Below are 19046 nucleotides of genomic sequence, written 5' to 3' on the forward strand. Positions count from 1 at the left end.
CAATAAATCAGTGGAATTTCAATTAAGTACTCGACAAGTAGACAGATGTCGCCAACTACAACTACCAAAGTTACTGCCACGCATAGCTGTGCCAATAAACACCATTCGTTGATGTCTCATTTCCCGAGGCAAATTTCGAGTTGAAACACATTATTAATTAGATTCCAATGCCAATGATGTTCCAGTTGTTATCTTATCAGACCTCAGCCGGGTTGTCTATGGATTCAGAGATAAGAAACTTTCGATAAAGAAATGCCTATTTGCTTATTATGTCTATATGCTTAAAGAGAGTCAAAAGTAATGAAAGAGAGGCAGATGTTTTAGAGTTTTTTTTTTTTTTTTTTTTTTTTGAATCTTAAAATATATATTTTATTAAGCAACAGTTTTTTTTAACAAATCAATAAATAAAAATAGATTTTTATTCCAATTGGACTAGGACTCATATATGTTAATGGAATTAGTTAAAGATCTTCATCAGCAAATAGAGTGCGGCAAGTAATGAACTCAGGAAAGGTAAGGTGGTTGAGGCAGAACTGGCGTAACAGCTGAAAGAGAAAAACGAAGGAAATGTAATAAGAGGAAATTGTTTGGATATTCGGTCAAGATGTACTTACTTAGTTTGGGTTACATTGGCCACAGTGCTGCTGTTGAAATTAAGGAGATTTTGGGAAGTTGTGTTAACCAATTGGGCCAACCAAGTGCTGTTGGGATTTGTGGTGGCAGTTAGAATGCCACCAACTGAAGTCGAAGGATCAGTTGCTGAGGTATAGCTACAGAAGGACACATATGATTGATAGTCAGTATTAAGGATCTTGTAGGTGACATTGGAGGGGTTGCTGTTGGTTGTGGTGTAGTTGAAGTTGAATCCGGTGTTGTTATTAACATCGGTGACATTCACAGTGGCCTTTGAAAATTGGTTCATATAGTTTGAGGTTGCAGATGAGGAAGTCCATTTGGTGACGACCAACTGCGTGTTGTTGTTTGCCAATTCCACATGTAATTGGACACATCCGACTTTGGCAGCAGGAGCTTGTACTGTTTCATACCATAAACCAGTCAGCTAAATATTTTTGAAACAATGGAATGAGTAAATTCCTGGAAGTGTGTTTATTCGAAAACCTTACCCTTGTAGCATTGAGATTTGCCATACCGGTAGCATTTTGACAGGGAGCTTGGGCTTGAGTTCCCAAAATTCCAAAAAACATAAGAAGAGCTGCAAATATAATATTATTCCGAGCCATTGTGGTTGTCGTTCGATAAGGATAGCGCTTAAGGTATTGTTTTCTTCGTTGTCTTTAGGCCCTCTGCGATTGCCTGGTGAATTTGTACTGAATTTTCAGCCGCAATGTTAATAATATTTTATATCAGGTTGGGCCAATATCTATTTCATTTTTATCTTGCCACAAGTGGTATCACGCTAGAGCTTAGAACATTTGAGATTGTATGCGTGCAAGTAGCGGTAGATAACAGCAATATATCGCAGGAAAGCAAATAACTATGACACTGTATGAACTCACACTGGATGAGTAATTCGCCTATTAATGCTACTCCCATTCAGCTATATGTGCTGTTGAGTGTCGAGTAATAATTAAAAAAAAAAAATACAAACACAAAATATTTATAAAATCTGACAAGGGGACTTTTCTTAATTGAATTTCTACTAGGGGATTATTGAAGACTGTTGCTTTATGTACACGAACATTTGTGAGTGCAAGCGATTCTCTTTGAGCACTGTCGCCAAAGAAAATTTACTTTAAAGGTTGACGATTAGTTCTCCCTTTATCAAGAGGATGATTGCCAATTGATAAAAGTCCATTCGAAAATGAATCCCCCAAATGATTAAAATTAGACGGACTATAGTGCTTGACTTTAAGTATCCCAACATTGATTGCATGTGCAAAAGTGATTGCGATAAGCTTTTCAAGTTAAGAAGTTCCAAGTAAATAAAAAAATAGAAAGGCGTAATGGCTTAAATAATGTGTCTATGCAATTGACGCTTGACAAGTAGTGAAATGTCCATTTTCCGGAATTATAATTTATTCGAAAACATTTCAAAAGCAGACACAATGTAAAATGATGTGAATTTTAAACATAAATAAGAGCTTAAACTACTGAGCACATGAATTCTTAATTAAAAATTCAACATCACGAAGGTCGTTTTCCGCAATGCCTCCGGCACTCACCATCTCGGATAAGGTATTCTAGATATGTATTTAAATCGGCTAATGAAGAAATAAAATCAAATTATTTCATTTCTATAATGACGAAGTTCTGACCATTCCTAAATGTAGTAAAAAATGAAAAACATCATTTCCCATCGGAAGACAACAAAGGGTAAAAATGCTAGGCAGTTACAAGTATACACATTCAGATAAGACATACATACTTGGTGACTGTTGTGATTTTATGTCACCGATAATGAACTACTTCTAATCATATAGCGATAACTGCAATACTAGGTATGCTAATTGAACCAAGTATAGAAAAATTTTATAAATCATATTCACCTTAAATGAAAATTCTATGAGAATAGAAGACCCTTTTGACAATTAAGTACTTCAGTATTTGGTAAAGCAGTCTTATGCAAAATATGTCAATGTTATTTATCATTACTTATTTAAAATGTTTAAACTCATTCAATTGTTTGTACGAACTTGACGTAATTATCACTAATTTTGGACATGTATGTATGTGTGTGGAATTACTTTTTATGTGCCGATGAATCACAGTAAATTGCTCCGATAATTGTCCTCAATTATCTATCACGATAAAACTACAAAAAATATATAATAATAAATAAGTATTTTGCCATAAAATGATTTTATTGGTAGAAAATTATTTTTTAAATGGATCCGGTCATCATATATTTTTGTGAGCTAATTAAGTACCTAATAGCCTATCTGTAAACAAGGAAATTTCAAAAATTTAAAAAGTAGGAATTTTTTAGTTATTATTCCGTCATAAGTTAAAAAAAACATAACAAAAATGTATGAAGATCGGTTCATTCGTTTTCGAGCTAGAGTGAGCACCGACTTCAAAAATGCTACTTTGAGAAACACGCGTTTACTGTTTCCATGCTACACAAATCACAGTGAATTTTTTCCCTTCCAACGCTAATATCTCAGTCAATTTTTTTTTTCAATCAAATTGAACCCTTTACAATTCTTTCTGAAGTGAAAGTGAAAGCATTTTCATATTTCAAAATCGTCAATTATACCACTACCATTTTAGGCCCAATAACAGGTTTTTGAGAAAACAATTCAATTCATTGAAAAATTGTTTGTTTGTACATTTGTTAGTTTGTGCCTTAATAACTCAAAAGCCGCTGAACAGATCTTCCTAAAACTTTCAGGGTATATTATATTTTACATTTTTGAAAATTAATATTAAGTCTTCGTTGTTGTTATAAATCTATTCCCCAGAAATTTTTCGGTACAGGTCCACGCCTTAATATAGCCCCCCATAGAACGGTACCTCCCGATTTTTGGCATATTGAAGATTATGGCCGCAATAATCCATCAAAATGGCTGAAATTTGATATTTAGTCTTCATTTGTGGTTCACGTCTTCATATAGCCCTCTTAGAACGGTACCTCCCGATTTTTGGTATTTTAAAGGTTGTAACCACAACAACCCACCGAAATGGTTTAAGTTTGGTGTTATTCTATGTTGGAGGTAAAGACCTTTTCGACTGAAATTCGTCGGTATAGGTCCTCACGATTTTCGTAATTATAAAAGTTATGACGTCAATATTCAATGGGGTTATATTCAATGGGGTTATAAAATATTCCAGAAGAGATTTATCAGTATAGGTCCACGTCTTCCTATACTTACTTACTTAGCTGGCCCATTACAGAACATTTGTTCTATAGGCCGAACTAAGAAGAGATCTCCATTCCTCTCTATTTGTTGCTTCGCACTCTGGAATACCGCGCCTTTTCATCTCATCATCCACTTGTTTACGTCATATATTCCTTGGCCTGCCAATTCTGCGTGCACCGCCATGTGCCATGTATTCATACGCCTTTTTAGCGGGTTCATCATCGCTCATTCCACGTCTTCCTATATCCCCCACAAAAGCGTACTTCCTGATTTTTTTGTATTTTTTTTTTAAGTTTTAGCCACTTTACCTTACCGAAATATCGGAAATTTGGTATTTAGTCATCTTTGAAACTAAAAACTTTCCGCCACAAATTTGTCGGAATAGATCGCCGTTTTGATATATCCCCCATAGAACGGACTTTCACTTCAATACACCTCGTGGTGGAGGGTATAACAAGTTCGGCACGGCCGAACTTAACGCCGTTCTTACTTGTTCCTTTTAAAAGTGTGACTTTTTTATAAATTATTTCATTCCGTTTTTCTGTTATTAAAGTCTGTTATGTATTTCTTTGGAATTTGTTATGTACCTATGTGTCTGTTGTTGCTTTTGTGTTTGGTATTTCAATGTCATTCAATAAACCACCACCATTTATAAATGTGGGTATATATAATAGGGATAGCCAGTGAGCGCTTACTGAGCGCAAGTGAGCACACATTTCAATGTGTTATACACTGAAATTTACGCTCCATTGCTCTCAGTAAGCGACCACTGGTGCATGTTTTTGTTTTGTTTTTCTGGCATTTGGGTTTGCATTTATTTTATATCTAGACAAATATTTGTTTGCACCCAAACATAAATTTGTTTGCAGGACCCAAACATATGTTATGTTTGGGACTGAATGCAAACAAATATATGTTTGCTGCAAAATATGTTTGAGACATATGTTAGAGAGAACTTTTTTTCTCCCTCAAAGAACCCACATATTAGATTTGTTAAGTTTGTATTACGTCTGTTTTAATATATTAGGGTTGATGTTCATTGTCGCAATAGTGAAGCGGAAGCTTAAGTTGATGGTACCGCGAGAGGACACAAATCTATATATATAAAAGAGTAAAGTGATGATGTGATCTACAATGCCCAGACGAAACGGCTGAAGCTAGAATCCCCAAATTTTGTGTGAGGATTAGTCTTGGGGCAAAGGTGCTCGATAAGGCTGGGTTTTTGGAAATTCGTCCTAGAAGGGTACGAAAAGTACTATAATGTACTAAAAATGGTACCATTTGTGTGGGGGGCCGACTAAGAATCAACGCCCAGACGAAACGGCTGAAGCTAGAATTCCCAAATTTTAAGTGAGGATTAGTCTTAGGGCGAAGTTGCTCGATAAGGCTAGGTTTTTGGAAATTCGTCCTACAAGGGTGCGAAAAGCACTAAAATGTACTAAAAATGGTCAAATTTGTGTGGTGGCCGACTAGGAATCAACGCCCAGACGAAACGGCTGAAGCTAGAATTCCCAAATTTTGGGTGAGGATTAGTCTTGGGGCGAAGGTGCTCGATAAGGCTGGGTTTTTGGAAATTCGTCCTACAAGGGTGCGAAAAGCACTAAAATGTACTAAAAATGGTCAAATTTGTGTGGGGGGCCGACTAAGAATCAACGCCCAGGCGAAACGGCTGAAGCAAGAATTCCCAAATTTTGGGTGAGGATTAGTCTTGGGGCGAAGGTGCTCGATAAGGCTGGGTTTTTGGAAATTCGTCCTACAAGGGTGCGAAAAGCACTAAAATGTACTAAAAATGGTCAAATTTGTGTGGGGACTAAGAATCAACGCCCAGACGAAACGGCTGAAGCTAGAATCCCCAAATTTTGTGTGAGGATTAGTCTTGGGGCAAAGGTGCTCGATAAGGCTGGGTTTTTGGAAATTCGTTCTAGAAGGGTACGAAAAGTACTAAAATGTACTAAAAATGGTACCATTTGTGTGGGGGGCCGACTAGGATCAACGCCCAGACGAAACGGCTGAAGCTAGAATTCCCAAATTTTTGCTGAGGATTAGTTTTGGGGCGAAGGTGCTCGATAAGGCTGGGTTTTGGAAATTCGTCCTACAAGGGTGCGAAAAGCACTAAAATGTACTAAAAATGGTCAAATTTGTGTGGTTGGCCGACTAGGAATCAACGCCCAGACAAAACGGCTGAAGCTAGAATTCCCAAATTTTGTGTGAGTGTTAGTCTTGGGGCGAAGGTGCTCGATAAGGCTGGGTTTTTGGAAATTTGTCCTACAAGGGTGCGAAAAGCACTAAAATGTACTAAAAATGGTAACATTTGTGTGGCTGACTGATTAATAATCAACGCTCAGACGAAACGGCTGAGGCTAGAATCTTGAAAATTTGGGTGAGGGTTAGACTTGTGGCGAAGGTGCCCGATAAGGCTGGGTTTTTGGAAATTTGTCCTAGAAGGGTGCTAAAATGTACTAACAATGGTGCTTTTTGTATGGCTAACTGATTAATAATCAACGCTCAGACGAAACGGCTGAAGCTAGAATATTGAAATTTTGTGTGAGGTTTAATCTTGGGGCGAAGGTGCTCGATAAGGCTGGGTTTTTGGAAATTCGTCCTAGAAGGATGCGAAAAGCACTAAAATGTACTAAAAATGGTCTCATTTGTGTGGCTGACCGCCTTATAATCAATGCCCAGACGAAACGGATGAAGCTAGAAGCTTGAAATTTTGAGTGTAGGTTGGTGTTGGTATGTAGGCGTGAGATAAGGCTCGGTTTTTGGAAATTCGAACTGGAAGGGTACGAAAAGTACTAAATGGTACTAAATATGGTACCCTTTGTATTAGGCAAACGGGAAAAGCTAGAATTCTGAAATTTGGGATGAGGGTCACTGGTGGAGAGTTAGAAAGATGTACCAAAGGGTTTTTGGAATTTCGACCTAGAAGTGTACGAAAAGTACTAAAAGTTATAAAATTTAGTACCAGTTGTATATTTTGAACGGCTATAGCTAGAATCTTGAAATTTGGTATGGAAATAAAGGATGGGAGGTGGTGTTTATGAAAGGAAATTCGTTCTCATGTGTACGAAAAGTACTAAAGTGTACTAAATTTAGTACAATTTGGATTTGAGTGAACGGATAAAGCTGGAAACTTGAATTTTAAAATTAAGACTACTATTGAAGAGTAGGATTGAGATATGACGGTTATTTTTGGAAATTCGTACTTATGTGTACGAAAAGTACTAAATTTGGTACAATTTGGATTTTTGTGAATGGATAGAGGTGGAATCCTGAAGTTTTGGATTATTATTACTGTTAGAGTATAGGATTAAGGTAGTTTTGAAAATTTTTACTTATTCGTACGAAAAGTACTAAACGGTCGTGAATTTGGTACAATTTGGATTTGGGTGAATGGATATAGGTGGAATTCTGTAATTTGGAATCAAGATTACTGTTGGACTGTAAGAGTGAGTTAATCTTGGAAATTCGTACCTATGGGTACGGAAAATACTAAATTTTGTACAATGCTACTAAATTTGGTACAATTTAAATTTAGGTAAACGGACAGAGCTGGAATCTTGAATTATTGAATTAAGATTTCTATTGGGCTGTAGGATTGAACAAGTTGTGAAAATTTGTACGAAAGTAGTAAATGGTACTCAATTTGGATTTGGGTGCACGGATAGTGCTGGAATCCTGAAATCTGGAATTAAGGTTACTGATGGAGTGAAGGATTGAGGGAATTTTGGAAATTCATACTTATGGGTACGGAAGGTACTAAATGTACTAAATTTGGTACAATTTAGATTTGGGTAGACAGATAGAGCTGGAATGCTGAAATTTATAATTAAAGTTACTTATGGGGGTAAGATTGAGGTAGTTTTGGAAATTCGTACTTATGGGTACGGAAAGTACTAAATGGTACTAAGTTTTGTACATTTTCGATTTGGGTAAACAGATAGAGCTGGAATTCTGAAATTTATAATTAAGATTACTTATGGAGTGTAGGATTGAGGTAGTTTTGGAAATTCGTACTTATGGGTATGAAATGTACTAAATGGCACTTAATTTAGTACAATCTCTATTTGGGTGAACGGATAGAGCAGGAATCCTGGAATTTCGAGTTAAGGTTATTGTTGGAGTGTAGGGTTAAGGAAGTTTTGGAAATTCGTACTTATGGGCACGGAATGTACTAAGTGGTACTAAATTGGTACAATTTATATTTGGGTGAACGGAGAGAGCTGGAATCCTGAATTTTAGATTACTGTTGGAGTGTAGGACTGAGATAGTTTTGGAAGTTCGTACTTATGGTTACGAAAAGTACTAACTGGTACTTAATTTCGTACAATTTAGTTTAGGTTTTAGGTGAAATTTGGAATTACTGTTGGAGATAGTTACTGAAATTCGTACTTTCATACGAAAAGTATTAATGGTATTATGAATAAAGATGGAATTCGGAAATTTGGTATTATAGACCCTCTTGATGTGTAGGGTTGAGATATGGATGTGGTTGTGGATATACTTACAAAATGGCACAGAATTTGGTTCAAACTCTTATTGTGTAAATTAGTAGAGTTGAAATTGTGAAATTCGATATTATGTGTACGTACTTATGTATACGAAAAATACTAAATTGCGGTTGGGATTATGTTTTGGATAAAAGGCAGTAGTTTTTTAACTTATACATATTATAGGTACTGAATTTGGTACCAGTTTGGCGTTGAAGGGATAAAGTGGTATTTCGAATTGTTGTTGAGGGATGGTGTTGGTGTTTAGATAAGATTTTTTTTTTTAAATGCATACAAATTCTGAAATTAGGCTTAGGGCTGGCTGACTTATTGAGAAATACACAATGGTATTAAATTTGACGTTGGTGTAGCAATGAAGCTGGAATAATATAATTAGTGTAAGAAAAGTACAAAATTGCAATCAATTTGGTATTGGGCTAAGGAATAGGTATATTATCTATTTGACAGGTTCATTTTTAGAAGTGGTCGTACAATAAATGTGCTAGGAGTATTAAGTAATACTAAATATTGAAGCACTGGTATTGGGTGAATCGATAATTGAAATTTGTTGTGAGGATCACTGTTGAGATTGGATCAGAATGTTTATTAAAATCCACCTTTAAATGTATGAAAGGTTTCCACATGTAATACTATTGACATTGGGTGAACAAGTAGAGCTAAAACTGTAACAAGCTAATGATTATAAAAATTGTACTGAATAATGTTCTATTGTTTCCCAGACGGGACAAGGGAGACTTCTCTCATATCAATGAGTGCACCCCGATTCATATTAGATCAATGATATGGGACGTACTGATTATCGCCGAGTCCGAACGGCGTGCCTTACGACACCATTTGTAGAGAAGTTTTACATGACTGAAATACTCAGTAAATGTCGCCAACATTACTGAGGGGTATTTTGCAACCGTCGAAAATTTGATGTTGCCTGACCGGGGAATCGATCGGTTTTCTACATTTTGATATCACAAATTCCAAAATTTGGACTGAAATTTTAATGTAGGTCGCTGTTGAAGTGTAGAGGTCTTCTTTTTTTTTAGATTCGAACAAAACATGCACGAACAGTACTTGAAAGAAATTAAATATCAATTTAAGTAGCTATAAGTACATAAAAATGTTCAGTGTTCACCATATTAACAGCCTGTTCATGTATGTCGACCGAAAGGTTTCTTGCGCTTCGGAAGTGGAAAAAATCATTTTCTGTTCATGTAAACACCTTCGAAACGAAAATCTATGCGACCGACAAGCCATACGAAATAACACGTAAACGTACACTTTTCCATTCAATTTGGGTTTATGTACATATTTCGAAAGGACTGTCTCTTATAGAAAGAGAATGTCAAAATCACTCACTTGCTTTGTAGCTGCCGAGTAGAACGTAAACTCGCGAATAACACCGAAAATCTTAAAACAAATTTATGCAACACATTCTTGAAACAAAATAAAAATTTTATAAACACGTTTTAATGGCGGTTTCATTCATTATTTTGAAGAAATTAGTTAAATAAAATAATTCAAAATACCGACACATTTTATTTTTCAAACAAAACAAATCACACATATTCCAATATTTGTATGTATATGTGGATTTTGTTTTCATTTCTCATTTGGCTCTCATTTATGGAACGTAGTTGTACAAATGTACATTCAAATTAGTAGTATTTCGCATAGGATACGTAACGACAGTCGCACGATAGTTTGCGAAATACATGAACGCATTTTTAGACGGAAGCGAGTGACTGCTTTCCTTTCGTACAGGTTTCCGTGCGACATACATGAACAGGCGGTAAATGTTTATTTGAATATTATTTCTTTTCCGCATACGAAGTAGCGGGCATTTTGCTAGTACTTAATATAGTGTTTGTTGATCACTATTTCCGCGGAATAACTGAAAGTTGTAAGCGGTTGTCCTTTTAGCAATAAAAGTATTAGAAAAATATAAGGCGAGTGTTGCATTTCTGATTTGTTATTTAATAATGTCATTATTATAGTATGCGTGCACTAATAATCGGAAAGGAATTAACCAACTCTACAAGTATTAAATCTGTGTTTTTTTGGAAAACGACATAAGTCTAAAAATGAAAATTTTCGGGAGAGCGAATACAATTTTTTTTGTAATATTTGCTAGATGTCGATGATTTTGTTTTGGTTTTTTTCTTACATATTCATAGAGCTTGTCAAAAACAAACGTTAAGAATAAAAAATTTTTAATTTTTTTTAAAATGTTCTTTTTATTCATTTTTTGTAATAACATATTTTTGTGTGTTTGTTTTCTTTCTTGCAGAAAACGACACATTTATACTTATGTTGTTTTCTATGAAAAAAGCGGAGAAAATGGAAAACTCATGTACACTTGTGTTGTTTTTCGGTGAAATTTATTTAATAATTTATAACCCAATCTTCATAGAAAGAAAAATACATTTGATAACATGTAAATAAAAAGTGTGTATTTTAAAAATGTTATCAGTTTTTGTATGCGATCGTTAAATAAAGATCGAAGACGAGAATAAAATAAACAAAATCAAAATATTCTTTATATTGGGCGGTATAATAAATTATTCATTATAGATATATAAGATATATAATACGCTTTTAGAATTTGTACTTATTTATTCGTTTTGTTGTACTGCGATAACATCAGAATTATGTACATCACTTTTTTTCACATAAAAACAGAAAAGTAATACAAAGTAGAATGCAAAAGAGCACATTTAGTTTTATGTCGTTTTCGCTTGAAAGAGAATCAATAAATATTTTAATTTTATTTTTATCCAAAATCGCCTAAGTCGTCTTGTGTCTTTTTATTAAAATGTTTGGGATTTGTTGTTGCTTATCTCCAGATAATAATTTATTATGAAAATTATTTTATAAAAAGGCCCAGTTTCGTAGTTTTTTGAAAAATATATCAGTAACGGAACATTTAGTTTCAAAAACGGAGAAATTATATGGATAGCTCTCAAAAAGTACAACTACGTGGTGTTAATAACTCAAAATTTACATAATTCGACTTATGTCGTTTTGTTTGAAAACCACAGAAATCTATATATATAAAAGAGTAGTGCAGTGAGTGACTGACTGACTGATTGACTGACTGATTCATCAACGCCCAGACGAAACGGCTGAAGCTAGAAACTTGAAATTTTTAGTGTCGGTTGCTGTTGGTGTGTAGGGGTGAGATAAGGCTGGATTTTTCGAAATTCGAACTGGAAGGGTACGAAAAGTACCAAAAGGTACTAAATATGGTACCCTTTGTATTACGCGAACGCGTAGAGCTAGAACTCTGAAATTTGGAATGAGGGTAACTGATGGAGAGCTAGAAATATGTACCAAAGGGTTTTTGGAAATTCGAACTATAAGTGTACGAAAAGTACAAAAGGGTACTAAATTTAGTACAATTGAGATTTGGGTGAACAAATAGAGATGGAATCCTGAAATTTGAGGCACTGAAATGAGAGGCACTGATGAAGAATAACGATGAAAGGTTTTTGGAAATTCGAACTATAAGGGTACGAAAAGTACTAAATGGTACTAAATTTAGTAAAATTTGCATTTGGGTGAACGGATGGAGCTGGAATCCTGAAATTTGAAATGGGAGTTACTAATGGAGAGTAACAAATAAAGGTAACTATAGGTGTACCAAAAGTACTAAATGGTACTAAATTTAGTACAATTTGGATTTCGGTGAACGGATTGAGCTGGAATCCTAAAATTTGGAATGAGGGCCACTAATGGAGAGTAACAAAGAAAAGTGTTTGGAAATTCGAACTGTATGTGCACGAAAAGTACTAAATTTAGTACAATTTGGATTAGGGTGAACGGTTTGAGCTGGAATCCTGAAATTTGGAATGAGGGTCACTGATGAAAAGTAGCAATGATAGGTTTTTGGAAAGTCGACCTATTAGTGTACGAAAAGTATTAAATGGTACTAAATTTAGTACAATTTGGATTAGGGTGAACGGTTTGAGCTGGAATCCTGAAATTTGGAATGAGGGTCACTGATGAAAAGTAGCAATGATAGGTTTTTGGAAAGTCGACCTACTAGTGTACGAAAAGTACTAAATGGTACTAAATTTAGTACAATTTGGATTTGGGTTAACGGATTGAGCTGGAATCCTGAAATTTGGAATGAGAGTTACTGATGGAGATTAACAACAGAACTAAATGGTACTAAATTTAGTACAATTTGGATTCGGGTGAACGGAAGGGTTGGAATCCTGAAATTTGGAATGAGGGGTCACTGATGGAGAGTAACAAAGAAAGGTTTTTGGAAATTCGAACTATAAGTGTACGAAAAGTTCTAAATGGTACTTAATTTTAGTACTTACTTTAATAGAGCAGAAATCTTGGAATTTTGAATAAGGGTCACTGATTAAAGGAATTAAATCGATTAAATGTTGGTATTAAAAATAGGTTTTAATACAACAAAATCGTCAGCGTTCACCACTTCCATATTAAATATTGTTCATATATATTTTATGCCCTTTCCGCATACTAAGTAGCGGGCATTTGCTAGTATCATATAAGAGGGATCCTTCGCCCATCTTACCTCTATATTACATATATCTAAATCATTTATGGGAGTTATCCTAATTTAAGTTGACACAATAGATTGATATATGCAATTGCAAAAAAAAATATTTCCACGAATAAAATATCTATATACTGCACTGAACGGGTAGAGAACGCCATGATATCTCCTGTATGCATTAAAATAATTCAAAAATGTCGATATCACTGTGCAACATTTTTAAGGTAATCTTGTGCAAACAATTTGAGCTGAGGATTTTTTGAAAACACTGATCCAAAAGACAAAAAACCCTAGTTGATTTTTTGTGTCAGAAACATGTTTAAATATTGACTTTTTAAAGAAATTCTGGGCTATATCTCTAAAATCTACGTAAATCTTCATCTCACCCCTGAAGCAAATTTGTTGATTAGGGCAAGAATAAAATACTTGTGTTTTCTGCTGGAGCATACAAAAATACTATACCCGAAGCTCCATACACTGCACTGAACGGGTACAGAACGCCATTACACCTCCTACATGTATGCATTAAAAAATTTCAAAAATGACGATATTAAAAGGAAATATAATTACGGTTCATCCATTTATATTTATCGTAATCTTAGTCTGGGTTGCGAAGCGCATCGACTTCAGAAGTTTGGCAGAAAACTTTAAGCTAACAATTTAAGGTTGTTTAAGAACCGGTATAGGACAGATAACTGGTTTTTTATTCTTACAAGTTTTCTTTATGAATAAGTGTCAGACAATTTAAAAGGAACTTTGTGTTCCTTTTAAAGCTTAAAGTGCGACCGAGAATATGCAACACCAAAACCAAGGAAAATTTTACATCAACTTCAAATCAATCGTGACGTAGGGGATGGAAGATACCAAGGAACGGTCCTGACCGGTTTTAACATGGCAAAGCCCAGGATTTATCTTGGTCCTTCTTTCATCTCAAGTGGACACTGACCTCCCCGTGGTGTCACCTGGGGAACTGCCTTTAACACCCGTTAAAGGTAGTGAGCTAACATGTGCCGCGCGTTCACCCATAAGAACGTTAAAAACTTGGGTTTGGGCGTCGGGTTAGTAACCCTCCCCTAGAAAAAAAACAGCCTACTATGAAAAAACGAAAGAAAAGAAAAACAAACCCCTCTAAAGTTGACGAACCCCGCAAACGTTTTAAGGACCATGATCTGCGAATCTGCACCTGGAATGTTCGCACTCTTTATAGAGAAGGTGCAGTCTTCGCATTGGCAGACGTACTTGAAAAGTACAAGGCCGAAATTACTGCCATACAGGAAATACGATGGATTGGGAAAGGCGTCACAACAACACCTAAAGGTGCCGCACTGTATTATAGCTGCCATGACGTAAAGCATGAGTTTGGTTGCGGATTCGTAGTTAGTCGGAGACTAAAACATCTGGTATCCAGCTTCACCCCAGTGAATGAAAGACTTGCTGCAATTCGAATAAAAGCTAAATTCTTCAACATCAGCTTTATTTGCTCTCATGCTCCCACTGAAGAAAAGGACGAACAGACCAAAGATATATTTTACGAGCGCTTAGAAGAAACATATGACCGTTGCCCTGCCCATGACATTAAAATCATTCTAGGCGATTTTAATGCCAAAATTGGAAAGGAGAATATCTTTGGCCCAACAGTCGGGAAATTCAGTCTCCACAGTGAAACATCTGACAATGGTATGAGGCTGATAGACTTTGCAGCTGCAAAAAACGTGGTAGTTAGCAGTATCAGATTTAAGCATCTCGATATTCATAAGGGCACCTGGCTGTCCCCAGATCAAAGAACAAGTAATCAAATTGATCATGTTGTGATAGATGGAAGACATTCATCCAGCGTGTTGGATGTACGATCGTTCCGAGGCGCAAACATTGATTCGGACCACTATCTTGTTGCAGGAAAGGTACGTACCCGTCTAAACGTTGCAAATAAAGCACGAACAGACACAACGCGGAAGTTGGACATCGATAGGCTGCAAACACAACAGATAGCCACAGCATATTCCACTCAACTAGCCCAATTGCTTAACGCGAGCACTCCTTGTCCCGATAACATAACAACACAATGGCAAAATATTGCCCACTCCATGCAAACAGCCGCAAAATCCATACTTGGATTCCAGAGACCTCCACAAAGGAATTCATGGTATGACCAGGAGTGTCGTGCTGCTACCGAAGATAAAAATGCGGCATATAGAGCTACTTTACAATCAGTAGCAACGCGTAGCGCACGAGAGAGATATCGGGAGAAAAGGAGAGAAGAGAAACGTCTTTTCCGCAAGAAAAAGAGAGAAATGGAAAAGCGGGAGTGTGAAAAAATCGAGATGTACAGGAGCCAGAATGAAGTCCGAAAATTCTACCAAAGAGTGAAACATCAAACAGATGGCTTTGGTACAGGCACATCATCCTGTAGAGACCAGCAAGGTAATCTGGTAACAGATACAGATAGCGTGCTCAGGATATGGAAGGAACATTTCTCCAATCTGCTGGTATCCAATAGTGGCGAAGACGATGATACCGCAGATCCAATCCCAGAACATGGTATAGAATGTATACCACCCAGCCAAGATGAGGTAAAAACAGCAATCAACCGGCTGAAGAATAATAAAGCAGCAGGAGCCGATGGCTTACCAGCCGAGCTGTTTAAAACCGGAGGCGACGCGCTGATAAGGTGTATGCATCAGCTAGTTAGCACCATCTGGAAGGAAGAACGCGTACCCGACGATTGGAACCTGAGCATCCTATGTCCCGTCCACAAGAAAGGAGATAAGACTGTATGCTCCAACTATAGGGGCATAAGTCTACTCCCTATTGCCTATAAGATAGTGTCAGGGATACTGTGCGAACGAATAAAGCCTATGGTCAACGAGATAATTGGACCATACCAATGTGGCTTTAGACCTGGCAAGTCCACCATTGACCAGATATTTACCCTGCGGCAAATCCTAGAGAAGACCCAAGAGATGCAGATCGACACATTTCACCTTTTTGTCGATTATAAAGCAGCATTCGACAGTCCCCTCCGATCAAAGGTATTCCATGCAATGTCTGAATTTGGTATTCCCGCAAAGCTCATCCGGCTTTGTAAGATGACTCTAACTGATACTAGGTCCTCAGTTAAAATTGGAAAGAACCTCTCCGAAGAATTTTGTACCAAAAGAGGTTTCAGACAAGGAGACAGCCTTTCGTGTGACCTATTCAACATTTTGCTGGAAAAGGTAATACGAGATGCAAATGTCAAAAGAAATGGCACAATTTACACCAATAGCCACATGTTACTTGCCTATGCTGATGACATAGACATCATGGGACGATCAGTAAAGGAAGTAACTGATACCTTTAGGAAGGTCGAAGCAGAATCTGCGAAAGTGGGTCTGGCGGTAAACGGCGAAAAGACCAAATTGATGGTGTCGACGCGCAAAGCGTCCATAGAGATCGGACCAACCGTAGAAGTTGGTACCTATAATTTTGAGGTAGTTAAAGACTTCGTCTATATATTTATATTTATTTATATCGGCTTTAGCCATCAGCCTAAGCTTTAGTTAAAAAAACCGCCCTCTCCTTAACCTCGAATAAAACGAAGTATTAGACACAATTATATCGTTAGCGTAACTCGTCCCCATTTTAATTAAAAATTCCAAAGAAAGTATTTTGTATTAAAATTCAGTTTTTATTTCAGTATCTCTCTCTTTTCTCTTATCTTGTCTTCATGATTAATACATAATAATTTTAAGAATTAAATATTATTATTTGTTCAGGAGTTATATACGAAGGATTCCACCGTATCGTAATTCGAATGTTTATGTATGGTTGGATTGGAATTCGGCAGCTCTCTTCTGCAAACATTTTTAAGAATGAGAATCTGCTGCAGAAGATAGCAGTCAAATATTGGTGTTACGATTCTATATCGTTAATTTGTGGATTGGCATTGGGCAAAGAATGTATAGGTGGATACAGCGCGGGTTCACTATATTGATTAATATGTAATGTGCTTAATTACGATTTATATTTATTTGATTTTGATTTTCTGATACTATTCCATGATGATTGTTCCAATGCAAAATACTTGTGAAATAATTTCGACACAGAAAATGGAGGATGTTTAAAATAAAGCAATATAGAAGGTGGGACATATTTGTTTCGGCTGGTAGTAAGGGTTTGCTGCAACGTTTTTACCGATAATTGTTTCACATTAGCGTCCCTCCAATCAAATATGCCATCAGGGTGAATATTTTTAAAATTTAAGTATAATTTTGTTTGCATACATATTTTCTCTACGTAGGAGTTAATTTATTTATTGTTATCATTAGTCGGTTTTGTTTTATTTTTCTATATATTTACGTTAGTCTATACTCGCATGTAGTAGATGTAGTATGTGAGTGTGAATACACAATAACTTATAGGATTCACGGTATGTGCTCATTAAAAATGCGATTTGTAATAAGTGGAAGAGACATGTGGGAACGGGATGGGTAAACTATTAATTCATAGACTGGAGGTGAATGAATGGAGAAATAAATAAATTCTATTTGTTATATTGTTAATGACTAGAATATGAAGCTATGTATTAGTAGTAAGTATTTTCATACATTGATTGATTGTTTGTGTGTGCGTGCCCCTTAAAAGGACTCTTGCTATTTTACAATGGTTTACAACCTTAGTAGAGTTTCTGTTGTCAGGATTTATTAGCATCACTCGAGGGAGAGTTTCGTTAAGTTTTGTTCGTTTTACATTTTGGTATTGCATAGAGATTTGTACATTAAGTAGTAGATTAGTAAAAGTGTTTATGTGTTTGTGTGTGTGTGTGTTTGTATTCGTAATAGTTAATTCTAAATGCGTTTTTATTGTTGATTTGTAGGTAATCCAAATTAAATAGTAAGTTAACAGTCTTTAGGAAGCCTTATTATATGTATGATAAAATGTTTTATTGATATGTTCAGTGTGGTTGCTCATTCAAGAAATGCCTAAAAGTATGCTATGCCTCGTTGAGGGCCACATACACGAAAATCGTCACTGCCGTACATTTTTAGCATAGGTAGCAATGTTGTTCAACAATACAGTACTGTTAATAGCAGATGTTGACGAACAGACCATTAATTTTCTTATTTTTATTCACATTTTGAGAAACTTTTGTTACATTTTGAGAGATAAAAAAGTGTTGCCGTTTTGTTTTTGTTGGTCTTGTTCTATTTGTCCATTTTGATTTTCATTTTGTCATTGCCTGTCCGTCCCGTCCGTCCCTAATATAAAGTATGGTCTTCTTAATTCGGACAACGCAGTAACCCGGGCACTATCGAGATTTTTCTACTCGATAATCCCGGACAATTTTAGTTAATTTTTTGTTCGGTAATCTGGACATAGACTAATGAAAACATAGACGAAGGAATGCTATCACCGAGTATGTTCGAATTGAGTATGCTTAAAACGCAACTCAAAATAAAATGCCAAAAAATACAAGTTAATAAATATTTTGTTCTGGCAAAAGGCAACTTGGGGTTAGTTTTTGATGGGAACAATATCCTCAGACAAAAATATCATAGACTAATGAAAAGATAGACGAAGGAATACTCAATTTTGCGCCGTCAAGCTACTCAAACACGAAAACTCAAAAAAGTTCGAAGACGATTTTTGCGGAAAATGGCAATATTTTCATGGATATTTTTGTCTGAGGATATTGTTCCCATCAAAAACTAACCCCAAGTTGCCTTTTGTTAGAACAAAATATTTATTAACCTGTATTTTTTGGCATTTTATTTTGAGTTGCGTTTTCAGCATACTCAATTCGAACATACTCGGTGAGAGCATTCCTTCGTCTATGTTTTCATTAGTCTATGTCTGTGACATAAGGACATCGATATGAATTAACGTATCGAATAACAAGGACTGCATTAGCTTAATCATGCCATTAGGATGATGTATGATACCCCCACTAGAAAGGCAACCAATCATCTCATGGACATTACACTCTTCTAGTAAATGACCGATATTAATACGTACAATAATAGGGTGGAATGCAAACCACATCGTACAAAAAATGTTGCATATATTTGCATTGTGTGGCTGACTTCCGTATCGTCAGATTTTTTATTGTTTTTAAATTTCGTCAATATATTTCAGTTGCACACTCATGCACTGTTCCTCAAAAATGCAACTAAATTTATCAGAAATAAAAATGATACAGGTTTGCTTTTT

General features: G+C 35.9%; 1 protein-coding gene across 1 annotated transcript; it reads right to left on the reverse strand.

The window, feature by feature from the left end:
- Window positions 1-326: 326 nt before the first annotated feature.
- LOC141390291 (uncharacterized) lies at window positions 327-1344 on the reverse strand. Its single transcript, XM_073963205.1, has 3 exons — window positions 1125-1344; window positions 615-1060; window positions 327-545 (listed from the first exon to the last, which is right to left on the reverse strand). The coding sequence occupies exons 1-3, from the start codon at window positions 1239-1241 to the stop codon at window positions 458-460; spliced, it is 651 nt and encodes a 216-aa protein (XP_073819306.1). The 5' UTR covers window positions 1242-1344; the 3' UTR covers window positions 327-457.
- Between the last annotated feature and the right edge of the window lie 17702 nt (window positions 1345-19046).

The sequence above is a fragment of the Musca autumnalis genome, unplaced genomic scaffold, assembly GCF_047663935.1.
Source record: "Musca autumnalis isolate F117 unplaced genomic scaffold, ASM4766393v1 scaffold_1, whole genome shotgun sequence".
Classification (NCBI taxonomy): Eukaryota; Metazoa; Arthropoda; class Insecta; order Diptera; family Muscidae; genus Musca; species Musca autumnalis.

Excerpts from the sequence above, each read along its gene's own strand:
- LOC141390291 (XM_073963205.1), bottom strand. The coding sequence starts at position 1,241 with ATGGCTCGGAATAATATTATATTTGCAGCTCTTCTTATGTTTTTTGGA. Across the intron at positions 1,061-1,124 it reads CAAATCTCAATGCTACAAGG|CTGACTGGTTTATGGTATGA; the intron begins GTAAGGTTTTCG and ends AAAAATATTTAG. Across the intron at positions 546-614 it reads GCCAATGTAACCCAAACTAA|CTGTTACGCCAGTTCTGCCT; the intron begins GTAAGTACATCT and ends TTTCTCTTTCAG.